We start from the raw sequence: 14,095 nt of genomic DNA on the forward strand, positions 1-14,095 counted from the left end.
TAAAATATTTCCCCTCATGCTAAATGAGTCAATTTTTCTCAATCGTAATTTCCACTCGAAATGCTAACGTTCACTGTTCACAGACTTAAAAGAATGGTATTTAACAAATTATTTGTGCAACATGTATTTTCTTTTATTCTCTATTAGTAGGTAAAAAATCTACGCAAGTAAAAAAAAAACAAATTAAATTTCTTATTTATGTTGAGTTTTTTTTCTGAAATATTAAAAAATCTAAATTTGAAGTTTTGGTATTTTTTAGCTGTGTCACTTATGCCAAATGATCATGGTCACACAGCCATAGAGTCTCGTTCACTTCCTGTTCGGTTGCTTTGTGGTTGAGTTGCTCATTCGTCCCAATCTGCAATTATTAAAAGCATCATTAATTTTTATAAACATTTTGTTACTTTATAATACTTGTTAATATGTGACCTATACAATAGTATAGGCATTGCTTTGCTTTGTGTAAAATCTGAAATGAATAATGGTAAGCAACGCAGCCTTTAAATTAAATTATAAACTTCTATTGATGAATGTTCTTTTTCTGAAGAGTCGGATGCTAGTGCCCTTGCAAAAGGGTTTCTAGTATCCATATCTTGTAGAAAGAATAAGAACGGCCAACTGATTGATATATAGATATTAATTCCTTGGAATGTTATTCTCCTTGAACACTAACGCATTTTTTTTTTCTATTCTAGCTGCCACATTGTGTTGCACGCACACGTGCTTGGAAGCCGGTATCTGAAAGGGATGCGACTGAGGTAAGCCTTAAGTTGAAACTGAAAATATATAAATTTCCAATGATGATAAGTTTAATCTGAACAGTGTTGTTGATTCATAACTTATAATTAAACCAAAAGGATTCTGATAATTGTATTTCAATTAGAAATTGAACTTAACATTAAAATTTTCTTTCACACTAACGTTGCATTTCCATATTACAGATGAGGTTACATGGACGCGTTCGTAAGCCGATTTCTGCAATGGAAACCCCAAAGGTAATATATGAAAAATTGTTTAATAACAGTATTACTTATGATGATAAGTTCAATCTGAACTAAGTATTGAAGATTCATAACTTCAAATTAAACCAAAAGGATTCTGATAATTTTTATTTAAATTAAAAACATGTTTAATATATAGCAAGCGAAATCTAACCTCATTTCTGTTCATATTTTCAGAGCTCTTGGATACATTTGAGTGCTGAACGAACTCGTTTGATGCATGGTAAGTTATCTTAATCTGAAAAATATTTAAATTATAATACAATGATGAAAAGTAATTACCGTACGATTTCCGTGATTAAAAACCCCATGGCTGCAATTTTTGCAACTGATGCATATTTTATATAACTACAAAAGTTAACTGGAAAGAATTCTAAATAAATATTTGTTGTTATTTTAGGATTTCGTTAAGCAGAAGTTGTTGAGCTGTAAACCGCAATATTTAAAAGGTAAGTTAGCAAAAAGTTTTAATATATTTTTTAATTGTGTTTTCAAAATGATGAAAGTAATTACCGTACGATTTTTGTGATTAAAAACCCGATGGCTGCATTATTTGCAACTGAATTATAAACGCAATTTAAAGAATATATAAGCTCATATAAAGATTTAACTAATCTTTGGTATCTTTCTACTTCAGTTCTAGATAAACAAACAAAAAGTAAATGGATGCAATGGCGGGCCACTAAGGTACGTTTGAACCTATTTTACATTAGTTAATCGGTTTCTTAGATGATGAAAAACAATTTTCAATCTAACTTTCGTTCTACTGAGTATAAAATGCGGAGTCATAATTGAAACTGAAATATGCATATGAAATAATTATTAGAATACAATTTATCAATTTCTTATAGCTAAAACCTCTTTTTATTATCAGGTTTTTTAATGGCGGCTTGAATATTGTGGAAGCATTGGAGAACTCAATATATTGAGGTATATTTATATTTTTTGTTAATTTTTTTCTATGTAAGAATTCATTTTGATGAAAAATTTAATCTGAAAACTATGCTGAGCAATCAAACAAATTAAACCAAAAGGATACTGATCATATAATTCAAATTTAAATATATTGGAATCTTACTCTAACTTAAATCTAATCTAGCCCTTTATTTATTTGCAGTGTATCGTTGAATATCTCTGAATGGGTCTCTTACATTGAGTCCTTCTTTAGCCAGGTGTGTATTTGGCAATAGCTTAAGCAAAAACTTGTAAAATTCTTCATGATGTATACTTCAGTATAGTTCATTAGAAACAAACATGTTACAAATTTTTGAAGCTGATTTTTAACACTCATCAATTAAAGTTGCATTAATTGAATTTATACTGAAATTTTATCATCTTATTTGCAGCTGCTGGTGATGTCGATTTTTATGGATTTCAAACGCTAAGGTATGTTTAATTTATTTGTATTGCAATTCAATGATTTGTTTTCATCTGATGAACTATCCTATATCAGGATCCCTCTACTGAGTAGAACCCATAAAAAACCATGCGGTCAACTTTCCCCGACTGAATACAAATCATAACTTTAGTCCTATATATATGTATTACGAAAAACTAAAATGATTTTCCTTATTTACAGCTCTGAATGTATTGCTGTCGACGGGCTGTAATTGAATCCAAATCTGGGCATTGTGCAAGGTGTGTACTAGATATTTTAAGCATGGAATAAATGTGATCTGATGAACTATCCTAATTCAGGATCCCTCTACTGAGTAGAACCCATTAAAAACCATGCGGTCAATCTTTCCCTGACTGATCAAAATTAAAAACAATTGCTGTGAAACACTTCATTCAACATTTGTTAACAATTTGCTTTTTTTATACTTGCAGTTGGCGGCTATCTGCGATTTTCAATATTCAGGACAGTTTCAATAAGGTAATTTCTTTTTTATATATATATTTACTCAATTACCAGTTCTCAATATGATGAGCTCCTCAATTGATTCTGAGAAATAAAAACCATGCTGTTTGTTTTTTGTCTTCTTTTCCCGACTGATAACTTACTATTGATGAATTATTTTTAGATTTTGATTATAAAATATTAATTTATGGTTTTTCTTTTCCAGCTGCGACCAAAAATCGGATGCCAACTAAATTCTTAAGAGCAATTTGTGAATATAACTGAATAAAAAGCAAACTACTTTAAAAATTATGCATTTATTAAGCCATTCATTTGAGTTCGCCACAAGCGTAAATGATAATCTTTTGGGAAGGGGTGCCAGACTTGTTTCCACATCGCTCCATTTTACGTACGACGTCTGCGCCGCTGATGACATGGCCGAAAACCACGTGCTTGTTATCCAGCCAGTCGGTTCTGTAAAATATGCATATAGATATAGTAGCATGCCAATAGTTATTTCTGGTGGAAAGCTTTACTTTGTGGTGCATATGAAGAACTGTGAGCCATTTGTATTGGGCCCCGAATTGGCCATGGATAGCGTCCCGAAGCTGTTGTGTTTCAAATTGAAATTCTCGTCGGCGAACTTTTTGCCATAAATAGATTTGCCACCGGTACCATTGTTATTTGTGAAATCTCCGCCCTGGCACATCTGGAATACAATTATACATATATCGATAAATTTGATATAAATCTAATTTGACTTTAGACCCAATTGCCACTTACAAATTCGGGAATGATACGATGAAATGTGCAGCCTTTGTAGCCATAGCCCTGCTCATGCGTGCAGAGCTGCCGGAAATTCTCCGCCGTCTTTGGCACTACATCGGCCCGCAATAGCATGACAATGCGACCGGCGTCGTTGCCACCAATGCGTATATCGAAGAACACCTGTGGATTTCGTTTTTCCGATTTCTCAATCACTGCCGGACCTGTTGATGGCGTTTCTGTAGTATCCTTTGGCGCTTCGGACTCGCCCTCCGCTTCTAATGTGGCTCCCGCGTGCTTTTGCAGCCAGTCGTCATCCGCCCATACCGGCTTAAAGCTGTCCTCCTTGACACGCACCGGCTTGGCTAGATTGACACGTATCGTGCGGCCACATAGTTCTGAGTCATTCTAAAATAAAGTGGGCATATACTGTCTGATCTGATAAACTAAATTGTCTGGCTTACCATATTGTCAATGGCGGAGGCAGCATCTTCGTAGTTTTCGTACTCAATGAAGGCAAATCCGCGATGTTTTTGCGATTCGTAGTCGACCGGCATTTGAATGTCCGCAATATCGCCAAACGGTATAAATGCATTATTCAGCAACCTTTCGGTGACCTCATCGGCTAACCCACCAACATAAACAGTCCGTTTGTCATTTGACATTATTCACATAAACGTTTATGTTTTCAATTACCTTTGTAAATAAAATGCGCCCAGCTGCTGCAAAAGCATTGCTTTTTTTGAGCGAGTTGGCAGCAACGCTTGGCGCAGAGCTGCCAACTTATAGATGTTTTTAGTCAGGTGGCAGTGTTGGCCCAATTTATGCGCGCGTTTTTTAAATGTTATCGTTTTTAAATTAGTAAATATAGTATCTGCTCTATAATATTAAATTCACAATGCTTCAATGTATTTCATATAATTATATATTTGTTTTTTTTTTTTAATCGAAACAGCAGTAAGAGTTCTGGTGTATTGTGTACAATGTAAATGGTTGTAAAAATAGGTTGTAAATTTAATTGTTACCATAGGTTATTATGTTTTATTAATTATAATTACTTAATATTGTTACGTAAGGTAAGATTCACTGCTACTGCACATTCCGTCTGCTGCCGAACATTTGATATGATTATAAGTATCGCTTATATTTATAGCAACCGGCGGAATTAGAAAGCCAACTAGCCTTAGACAATAGCCGGGCACATACGCATATGAGGCATACAGAATAAGGGAGATACAGCTGCCGAGAAGTATGTCTGTAAATATATTAGAAATAATATCAATTACAATAATGTAAATAGTAAGCCCTAAGTTTTATTTTTTTGTATATGTCACCATGAAGCAACAGTTAGTCATAGTCTCTACGGGCAAATACTGACCGAAATAGATAAGATACCAATTCGTGCCAGAGAGTGAGCGAGCGAGAGTGAATAGATGGCAGCCATCAAGTTAACGATTGGTAATCGCTGATTAATGGGTGCACTCTTGAAATAACTACTTACGGCAAAAGACTTTCTCCCAGGGCTCGCAGATTGCAATCTGTGTGTTGAGCTCATAGAGTCTATAGAGCCACAGCACATAACGCTTGAATTTCGCATATTTCTCAGCTATTTTCGTAGACATGGCGATACCATACCAGTCGATGGTACCAGTTTCGGTGCACGATCTAAACGCACTGAAGGCGCGCAGTGAACTAAAACTGAACTGAAAATGAACCTGGCCAAATCGGGTAAAGAAACAAACCACAAACCACAAGCCGCAAACACGCCACAAGGAACGTTATCATAAAATGTTTGTAAATCGAGTTAAATACTTACTTTCCCGCTTTCCGTACAGCGATAAAGAATTTGTTTTTATTGATTAGTGTTTGGGCATTATCTACGAAGACAGGCGGTTTATGTGGCTACGTTATCAGTTGAAGCAAGCGTCACGCAACCATTGACGTTATTTTCGATGCATTGATTCATAGCCAATCAATCAGGCGACCAGTGGCACTATTGACAGCAGGAACACCCATACGGATAGCACATCGTTCGCATACGCGTTGATATGCACCGCCACACAGAACTCGACAGCTGCGTTGTTGTTATAGTGTATGCAGCTAGTGCGAATGCGCTCCGATATCGCCGACAGGTTGGTGTAGGCAAAGTTTATGGTGAAGCCATAAAGCTAAAAAAAAAAAAAAAAAACAAAAAAACAAGAAAAGATTAACAAACTCATTCCCAGTTAAATATTGTGTAGCACCACTCACCCTAAAGTTGGGGTATTCGCGCTCCAGCTCCTCACTGAAGGCAGGCTCATCGTAGCGATTGCTGGTGAATGTGCTCAGATTCTCCATTTCAGCTAAGATTCTCAGCAGGCGCGGCTGAAAGGCACTAGAGAAACAGTCGATTGTCAGTTGGCAGTTTGCTTTGGCTATCTTTCAAGCGATCGTCACCCACCGATTCCAAAACGTTTTGCGTGTGGCGCGCCAGGCGCTTATCTTCTTCATGATCTTGCGCTCGATGTGCTTCTGCAGCTGACTCAGCTCGTAGCTGCGCTTGTACACATAGTCGAGCTTTTGGATGCCGCACTGTGGCGCCTCCTGGCGCTTGTTGAACACCGGCAACCAGCAATCGCTGTTCTGCACATTAAAATTGGTCATGCTCACGCGCTCTTCCGCTTGTATATTGATATAGATCTAAGCGAAAGACAGATTTACACGTATATACAAATATATATATTATTAACACACAGCTCACGTTTTGTGCCGACACCAGTGAATACACGCGCGTTAGCGGGCAGAAGATATCCTGTGGCTGGTAGCGTTTGCCAGTGGTGGGCGCCACAAGCAACAGCTCGCCGCTGTCCGGATGTCGGTAGGTGACAAAGGTGCACTCTCCATAGGGGCAGGCCAGTCCCAGCAGCAGCCAGCACTCGAGGCCCAAGGACAGCATATAGTTGCACAACAGCACGCCCAGATCCTTGACAGAGCACCAGGTGCTATCCAGGACCGTTTGATTGTCTAGCCAAACGCCCTGAAAGTTCTGGCAAGCGTCCAGCGTGCTGCGCACCGGGCACAGCAAGGAGACAAAACGACAGATGCGCTCCAGCTGCGTCTCACTGGGCAGCGGCACTGGCTCCAGCAGACGCGTCAGGCTTACGCGTTTGCCATGCGACGTGCAAACCAATGGCTCCACATAACGCTGCGGCTGCGGCAGTAGCTGCTGCACCTCCAGGCGTCGCTCGCGCAGAAATTGCTGCAGCTCCGGCAGCTCGGCGCATGCCAGGCCGCCAATTTGAAGGGGCGTCACCTGATTGCCGGGCTCAACGCTCAGATAGAACCAGAGATGCACGCTCTCCTTGAACTCCGGATATTGCTCGACCGATATATTGGTCACGGAGTCGATCAGCGGTCGCTTGTAGCCGACCAGCACCTTGGGCATGCACAGCTCAATGCAGCCCTCGAACTGAATGAGCAAATAAATGTGTCAATTGATATGATCGAGCCAATCTGGTCACTCACCTTGCGACTGGTCAAGAGACTGCTGATGGGCACACGATATTCGCCCAGCCAATTGCACTGCACGCGCTGGTAGAGATCGGACGCCTCATCCGTGTACTGCTGCTCGATCAGTTCGTCGAACAGGCTTATCTTTAGATCGTCACGCAGTTCGCTCAGTTGGCCCGTGAGCTGCAGCTGCAGATGCTCATTCCACGTGGGATTCGAACCTTCTGCCGTACGACTGCGACACAGTCGCTGGCCATAGCTCAGCGTTATAAAAGGACGCACATTGGAGTACATCAGCGCTGCAAAATGGTACACAGTCAGCTCCATAGATATCAATCTGAGATTTAGGGTATCTACACTAGGCTCGAAAGATAACAACGGCTATAGTAGGCTGACGGCATCATTAAATTTGGCAATCAACTTCTTATCATATCTTAAATAAAGTTTATTGCGACCTTCTGCGCCTTAAAAAGCTTCGAAAGCTTTTGCTCAATTATTGAAATAGGTTCACTTGGATTATTGTAGTTCCTAGAAAACTATGTTATCGCCTATGCTTGGCATACCCCATCATTTTATGAGAATCGTACGCTATCTGCTTGTGGCTCAACAGTCCAGTGTATTGCCGGTTGCCGAGCGCTGTGGTCAGGGGAATCCTAGTTTATCGGAATGTTGGACTACCACGGATCTGGGAGTGTTTCAAACATTTCATGCACCTATCAACTGTGGCCTGAGTGACAGCCGTATCCCTAAATTCTCCATGCTAAGCTCGAAGAGCGCGAGATCATGTCTAAGTAGCCTAGCCTTGACGATCGATTAACGTTGAGCAAAACGTTCTGCTCTTACTTTCAACTCTGTCGCATTTGACACATCAAATATATATATATTTTTATATATGTATATACCCTCAGCTATTTATAAATATATATTATTTAATATATTTATATATATATTTAGTATATGTATGAAAATGGTAACTAAAGGTATTTCAGTCTGAAAGAGCCCCATTAGCTATATATATTCTTGATCTGGACTCAGAGTCGAGTCAATGCCTAGCTCTCTCTGGCAACTATTATAAGCTAGCGCTGCCATAAATAATAGACTCTACTCTACTATTTGAACACCTCCTCCCTTCCATCCATCGCTAATTGAGCTAGATGGTCAGGGCATCTCGTAGTCGGGCACTGCCGAGCTTCTAGATTACTTTCCTTTAGTCACTTCCCTTTAATTCATTGAAGAATTGCATACATATCTTGCCGATTGGCACGTTCACTGCTGCTTGTCGCTTTATATATATAATATAATTATATACATAAGCTGATTATAAGCATATAGCATTAAGCATTAAAGTCGCATATTTAAAATTTTAAGACCAATTGCCTCTCAGTACTTAGACTGGGCTTGACGATGAAGGACGAAACTCTTAAGTGGTTCGCTTTGCTGGCATCGCTGCAGCTCGCTCTTGTGGCTAAGGTGGCTGAGGGAGACAGAATGTTTAATCGCTGCAGCCTGGCCCTGGAATTGCATAGTCGGAACATTCCGCGGGATGAATTGCCCAGATGGGTTTATATCGCACGGGAGCTAAGTAGCTATCAAACTCACGTAGTAAGTGATCCAGATATCGAAGGCTTTAGGCACTACGGAATTTTCCAAATTGGCGAACAATATTGGTGCAAGTCTACCAAGGGAACTAAGAATCACTGCAAGGTGGACTGTTTCAAATTGTTATCGGACAACATTCAACCCTCCCTCGACTGCGCGCAAATAATATTGACGAAGCAGGGCTGGTCTGCCTGGAAAGAAGGAGTAGTTAGCGTTGAAGATTGCTTCGAAACCCAAGCGGAAAATGTAAACGCAACTGCAGCTGGTGGTTCAGCCGGAAGAACGGATAGCAGACCCGCTACAACAGCGATCGTTGATGTATCTGTCTGTAGTGCCGTCAGAAAACGCATGTTTTAAATAATAAATAACCTTTTCAAATCTCAAGAATCTCAACTAACAAAAATCGAAATATGTATTACGAAAATTAAATAAATAATCAAATAATTTATATATATATATAACAACAGCAATAAATATTTCCTTATATAAACAATTAATGTGTGCAATCAGAGTAAATATATTTGATTAATAATAATAATGATATGTTAAGGCGATAAAGAGAAAGGGAGAGCGAGATGGAAGTAAAAGAAAGAGAAAAAGACAAAGAGAGAGATTGGGTGCGACTGCAAATACATATATATATGAATATATAGAATTTATATACTTGCTTCTCAGTGTGCCAAAAAACTTTGAAATTTCGCAATTAGCTTTTAGTGTTAGGCCAATATTGGACAATGAAGGAGGGAATTCTCAAGTGGCTCGCTTTGCTGGCAATGCTGCAGCTCGCTCTTGTGGACAGGGCTGAGGGAAATAGGACATTTGATCGCTGTACCCTGGCCCTGGAATTGGATAGACTGAAAATTTCCAGACAGGATATACCCAGATGGGTTTATATCGCACAGACGAAAAGTAACTATCGAACTCACGCAAAAAGTAGTGCAGATCAAAATGGCTTTAGGCACTACGGAATTTTCCAAATTAGCGAAGAATTTTGGTGCAACTCTGACAAGGGAACTAATAAACCATGCAATGTGGACTGTTCCAAACTAATTTCGGACGACCTCCAAGACTCCCTCAAGTGTGCGTACATAATACAAGATGAACATGGCTGGGATGCCTGGAGTATCGGAGAAATTGATGTTGACGACTGCTTCGAAATAAAAGTAGCTGGCGGAGCAGCTGGAGGAGCAGCTAGAGGATCATCTGGAGGATCAACTGGAGGATCAGTTGAACATTGCGATTCTGTCTGCAACGACGGCGGCAGACGACGCGTGTTTCTTTAAACAAATAATAAAGCTCTAGTCGGGGTGCCTGACTAGGAAATACGCTGATCCCAGTGCTATCTGCGTTTTTGAATGAAATTTTGGGGAAATTTGGAGTCGGTATCAAAAATCTAACAAAAATCAAAATTGCATAAAATATACATAAAACTAAATACAATTTGGAGGCTCTTGATCTTCAGACGTCCAAGATATAATTTATTAACTGCATTTCAATCATGTTTTTATTCGATAACAATTAAATGTAAATAGTTATCGAATATTTGAAACAAACTCAATATGCGCGTGCTATACAAGGACCTACAAGTCTCTAGCTCCTATAGAAGCTAAGATCGAAGCGTTCACACATACGGACAGACGGACAGACAGGGCTCAATCGACTCGGCTTGTAATCCTGATCAAGAATATATACACTTTATGGCGTCTGCCACGCCTCCTTCTGCCTGCTACATACATTCGCACAAAACCATTATACCTGATTTCCCAATTTCAATGTAATCCTGGATGGCACAAATAAGTCAAAGGGTTTGGGCGCTGGATCCATTGCATGCATGGGGATGCAGGATGCAGGATTCAGGATTCAGGCTTCACTTACTTTGCGTAACGAACAGGCTGGCGCTAAGATCATTGCCGGTGCCGGCGCTGCTGCGGCGTCGTCCGTGCTGCTCGACGTTGAGAATGTGGCGACTGCGCACTGGAACACCCGTTGCACGCACCACATGCAATGAGACGTTAAACTGTTGCACCAGATCCGCGCCGCATGTCGGCTGTGGCTGCCACGCGGGCTCACGACTTGGACTGGCCGGTTGGCCAACAAAAATGGAGCAAAGCGCACGCCAAAGTGTTGACCAGCTTGTGGCGTGCTCTGGGCTGCCATCGCCCAATAGCTGGAGCAGCGGCAATGGGGTTTGCAGCAGCTTGGCCCGTTGGGCGCACTGACTAATTATGGTTTCGTATAGCAATTGCAAATACTTGCGTCCGCGATGCTTGTGCAGATCGATCGGATCCCACACAGTGCCCGGATCTAGCAGTTGGCCAACATTTTCATTGGGCCCATGCTCCTCCAGTTCGACAATTTCGTGCTCCAAAGCGGGCACAAAGCTCAGCTGTTTGGTATGAAAATTGCGCTGCTGGTGGCGCGAGTAGAGCAGCTGAAAGCGGCGATTCTGCAGGAGCTCCTCAATGCTGCACAACAGCATTTGACGATCCGCGAAGATTAGCGGCGTGGAGCTGCCAGCTGCCCACTTGGCAGCACGCCTGGCATTGCCGCGTCTGCCAGCAGCGACTAGCAACGTTTGTCGCAGCGCCTGCGGCAACAGCTGCACCTCGTCCAGTTCATTGCTGCTGCCGCCATCAGGACAATAGTAATCAATGTGCATGTAGAGATCGCCAGCTAGCTTGGGGCGCAATGCTGTCGCCGATGACATCACCTCGAAGCCCAATTTCTGCTCCGACTTGCCCCTTTGCGTCGCCTGCAGCGGAGCGTTTATCAGCGCCAATCGGCGGCTATGCGACGTGACCACCGATTTCTCATACAGCTAAAATTAAACAATGGCAAAATAATAGCAACAAATATAATCAAAATAATAATTGAGTGCAATCAGCCAAAGAAAATCTTTGAAGTTGCGGATGACTCTGCACATACTTTTTAGTGGGCGTGGCCTTTAACGCTCTTTTTCCTATTCTGATTGAATATTTCGTTATTGCTTTATAAACACGTAAGGAATTGCCCGACTAGCAGATACCCTGTACTCTGCGCAGAGCAGCTTTTTTGGTCTTTTATATAAATTTAAGAGTTCGCTGAGTTCATGCAGGCAGGACAGGCGGACAGGCGGACAGACTGGCGTCCGAGACCATTCCCAGTTCTTCTCAGTGAGCTATTAGCACAAGCACATTTCTCTAACTCGGACGGACAAATGCACGGATCTACTGGAGAGCAGCTTACCCAAATGTTTAGCTGCTCCGGATTGGTGCGATTCAGCAGCACGCCAATAGTCTCATTCACGTCCACATGCAGATCCGGCTCCAGGCGATAGGTGCGCGACTGTGCCACAAACTGACTGTCCAAGTAGATCTTTAAGTAGTAGCTGCGATCCAGGTTCAGCTGATTGCTAGCTGCCGTCGCCGCCGCCGCCTTGTGCTGTGAGCTGTTGGCATCAGGCGCCGACTCGTCCGCGGACAGACGCTGCACAAACACTTCCGGCTCCTCTGGATCCTGAAAGGCACGCTCATACTCCAACTTAAGAGACTCCATGATCTCCGTGAACTGCGGCTTGCGCGGCGGTTTCGTGTGCGCCACTGAGGACTGTTCGCTGCTGTGCCAAATGCGACGCCGCTGATAGTACAGCTCCAGGTGCTCGCGATACACCTCAGCCAGATCCGCCTCGAAACGTTGCTTCCAGAGCGAGCAGGAGGCGTCCAAGTCAATTGGCGGCACCAGGCGCAGGCTCAGCTTGAAGCGCGTGCAGCGAAACTGCTGCCGTTTACGCAACTCCTTCAATTTGGCCCACTGTGCGAGCAGACGCTGCAGCAGCACACGCTGTGCCGTGGACTCGGCATAGTAGCGCCTTCGCAGCTGCTGCGTCAAATGCAACTGGCGTTGCACGTGCATCGCCAGCTGCGACGGCTGCTGCTGCTGCTGCTGCTGTTGTTTGCTGGCATCGATCAATCGGGCAGCCACATTGCGAGCTATTTGCAACTCTTCCCGCAGCTTACTACAAATGTGATTCTTTACATTATACATGTATAGATCGTAGAGATCTTCCAGTTGTTGCGCTAGCCGATGCTCTTCGAGCAGCTGCGGGTGTTCGCTGAAGCGCAGCTGTTTGAGGCACAATTTCAGGCAGCGGCTCATGGGCAGTCCCTGGAACTGAGCCAACGGCACAGGTGCCAGAAAAACGCTTTTAAACATCTTCGGACAATTGCTGCGATAAAGTGTGGCATCGATGATAAAACGGCCCGATTCACAGTCTGTGAGTTGTGTGAGGAGCCCGGCATTTAGTTTGCCGGATTTTTGAGTGCCTCTGGCCTCCTCCTGATAGCGATTCAGCATACGTATCTGACAGGGCTTCAGCTGCGGCTCGCATTCAATGAACTGCAGTGGCAGATGCAGCCGACTGCTGGGCTCATACAACAAAGTGTCGTCATAATGATGCCGTTGTCTGTGAAGCTGGGCGGACACAACTGGCGGCTCGGACAGTTCGATTTGTAAGAAGCTAGCTGCTAAATAACGCGGAGATGTTCCTCTATTTGGGCTTTCCTTCTCACAAGTTGTGGTGTCAGCAGATTCTGCCAGTTCGGCATAGTGGAAAAACTTTAAGCTGCGCGTTTCAAAATCCTCAGAAGCTGTTTGAGGTGCAGCGACTTTTTCGCTTTGGGACAGCAATTGCTGGACTTCCCTTTCGGACTTACGATATGCGCGCGTTGTTTGTGTTTTATGTTTTTTCTTGCTGCGTTTGATTTTGATGGAATGTGTTTCGGGTTCCATTTTGATTTTTGGTTTGACTCAAATAAGTTTTGACAACAGAAAATAACCGTTTGTTTGGATTTTGCACAGGGTGGCACAGTTGCCAAAGTAACCAAATGATATCGACTATCGATATTTCATATAAGAAAGTATCGCATCGATAATTTGAAATATACATAATTACCAACAATATAATTTCAAATTCAAATTAATTAATTAAAATTGTTTTTGATTAAAACTTAAAATAATTTTTTTTTACAATTTTAACAAGTCGATAAATTATGTGAATGAACTGTTTTCACTACTGGTTTGAAAAATAATTGATCATACCAAGCATGTGCAATATATAAGGCATATCTTATAAGAAAGCTGCATATAAACTTGTCCAATAATAAATCAACAAATTTATGTTCCTTGTATTTGATGCAGAGGGATGAAGAACATAAGATATAATTTGAATATTCTCAGTTTTTACTTTTTTAATGCAGCTTGAAACAACAAATTTCCGAATAGTTCAAATTGAATCGAATGGTAGTTAGGTTTTTATTTTAGTTTGGGTTTCTGACCCCCCTCCCTCATTAAAACGTTAAATGCCTTTTCGTTTTCCTTTTCTTTTTGCTGTTCACATACAAATACAATGCAAATTTACTTCTAA

The 14,095-nt window shown here is 41.8% G+C and overlaps 4 protein-coding genes, 1 long non-coding RNA gene and 3 other non-coding genes across 9 annotated transcripts; 5 read left to right on the forward strand and 3 right to left on the reverse strand.

Moving 5' to 3' along the window:
- The first annotated feature begins 328 nt into the window (after positions 1 to 328).
- On the forward strand, positions 329 to 3,146 carry LOC111601210. The gene is made up of 12 exons (XR_002751528.2): positions 329 to 484; positions 696 to 758; positions 942 to 995; positions 1,179 to 1,224; positions 1,402 to 1,450; positions 1,639 to 1,688; positions 1,876 to 1,931; positions 2,119 to 2,173; positions 2,348 to 2,387; positions 2,581 to 2,639; positions 2,832 to 2,877; positions 3,068 to 3,146. It is a non-coding gene; the product is annotated as an uncharacterized LOC111601210 (long non-coding RNA).
- LOC111601283 lies at positions 796 to 871 on the forward strand. Its single transcript, XR_002751534.2, has one exon. It is a non-coding gene; the product is annotated as a small nucleolar RNA Me28S-Cm3227 (small nucleolar RNA).
- LOC111601282 lies at positions 1,027 to 1,108 on the forward strand. Its single transcript, XR_002751533.2, has one exon. It is a non-coding gene; the product is annotated as a small nucleolar RNA Me28S-Cm3227 (small nucleolar RNA).
- On the forward strand, positions 1,972 to 2,049 carry LOC111601284. The gene has a single exon (XR_002751535.2). It is a non-coding gene; the product is annotated as a small nucleolar RNA Me28S-Cm3227 (small nucleolar RNA).
- Positions 3,143 to 4,335, reverse strand: LOC111601207 (peptidyl-prolyl cis-trans isomerase E). Its single transcript, XM_023317701.2, has 4 exons — positions 4,071 to 4,335; positions 3,625 to 4,014; positions 3,378 to 3,550; positions 3,143 to 3,315 (listed from the first exon to the last, which is right to left on the reverse strand). Exons 1-4 carry the CDS (start codon positions 4,269 to 4,271, stop codon positions 3,171 to 3,173), a joined length of 909 nt encoding a protein of 302 aa, XP_023173469.1. The 5' UTR covers positions 4,272 to 4,335; the 3' UTR covers positions 3,143 to 3,170.
- A 199-nt stretch (positions 4,336 to 4,534) lies between these two features.
- Positions 4,535 to 5,233, reverse strand: LOC111601209 (serine palmitoyltransferase small subunit B). The gene is made up of 2 exons (XM_023317705.2): positions 5,108 to 5,233; positions 4,535 to 4,861 (listed from the first exon to the last, which is right to left on the reverse strand). Exons 1-2 carry the CDS (start codon positions 5,226 to 5,228, stop codon positions 4,674 to 4,676), a joined length of 309 nt encoding a protein of 102 aa, XP_023173473.1. The 5' UTR covers positions 5,229 to 5,233; the 3' UTR covers positions 4,535 to 4,673.
- Positions 5,234 to 5,570: 337 nt separating this feature from the next.
- Positions 5,571 to 13,558, reverse strand: LOC111601206 (coiled-coil and C2 domain-containing protein 2A). Of its 2 annotated transcripts, XM_023317697.2 has the most exons (7): positions 11,920 to 13,558; positions 10,570 to 11,512; positions 7,111 to 7,394; positions 6,347 to 7,054; positions 6,047 to 6,285; positions 5,857 to 5,980; positions 5,571 to 5,774 (listed from the first exon to the last, which is right to left on the reverse strand). In XM_023317697.2, the coding sequence occupies exons 1-7, from the start codon at positions 13,459 to 13,461 to the stop codon at positions 5,583 to 5,585; spliced, it is 4,032 nt and encodes a 1,343-aa protein (XP_023173465.2). In that variant the 5' UTR covers positions 13,462 to 13,558; the 3' UTR covers positions 5,571 to 5,582. The 2 variants fall into 2 exon arrangements, with proteins under 2 accessions (XP_023173465.2, XP_023173468.2); XM_023317700.2 differs by lacking the exons at positions 5,571 to 5,774; positions 5,857 to 5,980; positions 6,047 to 6,285; positions 6,347 to 7,054; positions 7,111 to 7,394 and adding an exon at positions 8,731 to 8,885 and having other exon boundaries at positions 11,920 to 13,555.
- Positions 9,422 to 10,068, forward strand: LOC111601208 (lysozyme X-like). Its single transcript, XM_030226069.1, has one exon. It carries the CDS (start codon positions 9,429 to 9,431, stop codon positions 9,975 to 9,977), a length of 549 nt encoding a protein of 182 aa, XP_030081929.1. The 5' UTR covers positions 9,422 to 9,428; the 3' UTR covers positions 9,978 to 10,068.
- Positions 13,559 to 14,095: the final 537 nt, after the last annotated feature.

Source organism: Drosophila hydei, unplaced genomic scaffold (genome assembly GCF_003285905.1).
Source record: "Drosophila hydei strain 15085-1641.00,03,60 unplaced genomic scaffold, DhydRS2 tig00000060-arrow-pilon, whole genome shotgun sequence".
NCBI classification, from domain to species: domain Eukaryota; kingdom Metazoa; phylum Arthropoda; class Insecta; order Diptera; family Drosophilidae; genus Drosophila; species Drosophila hydei.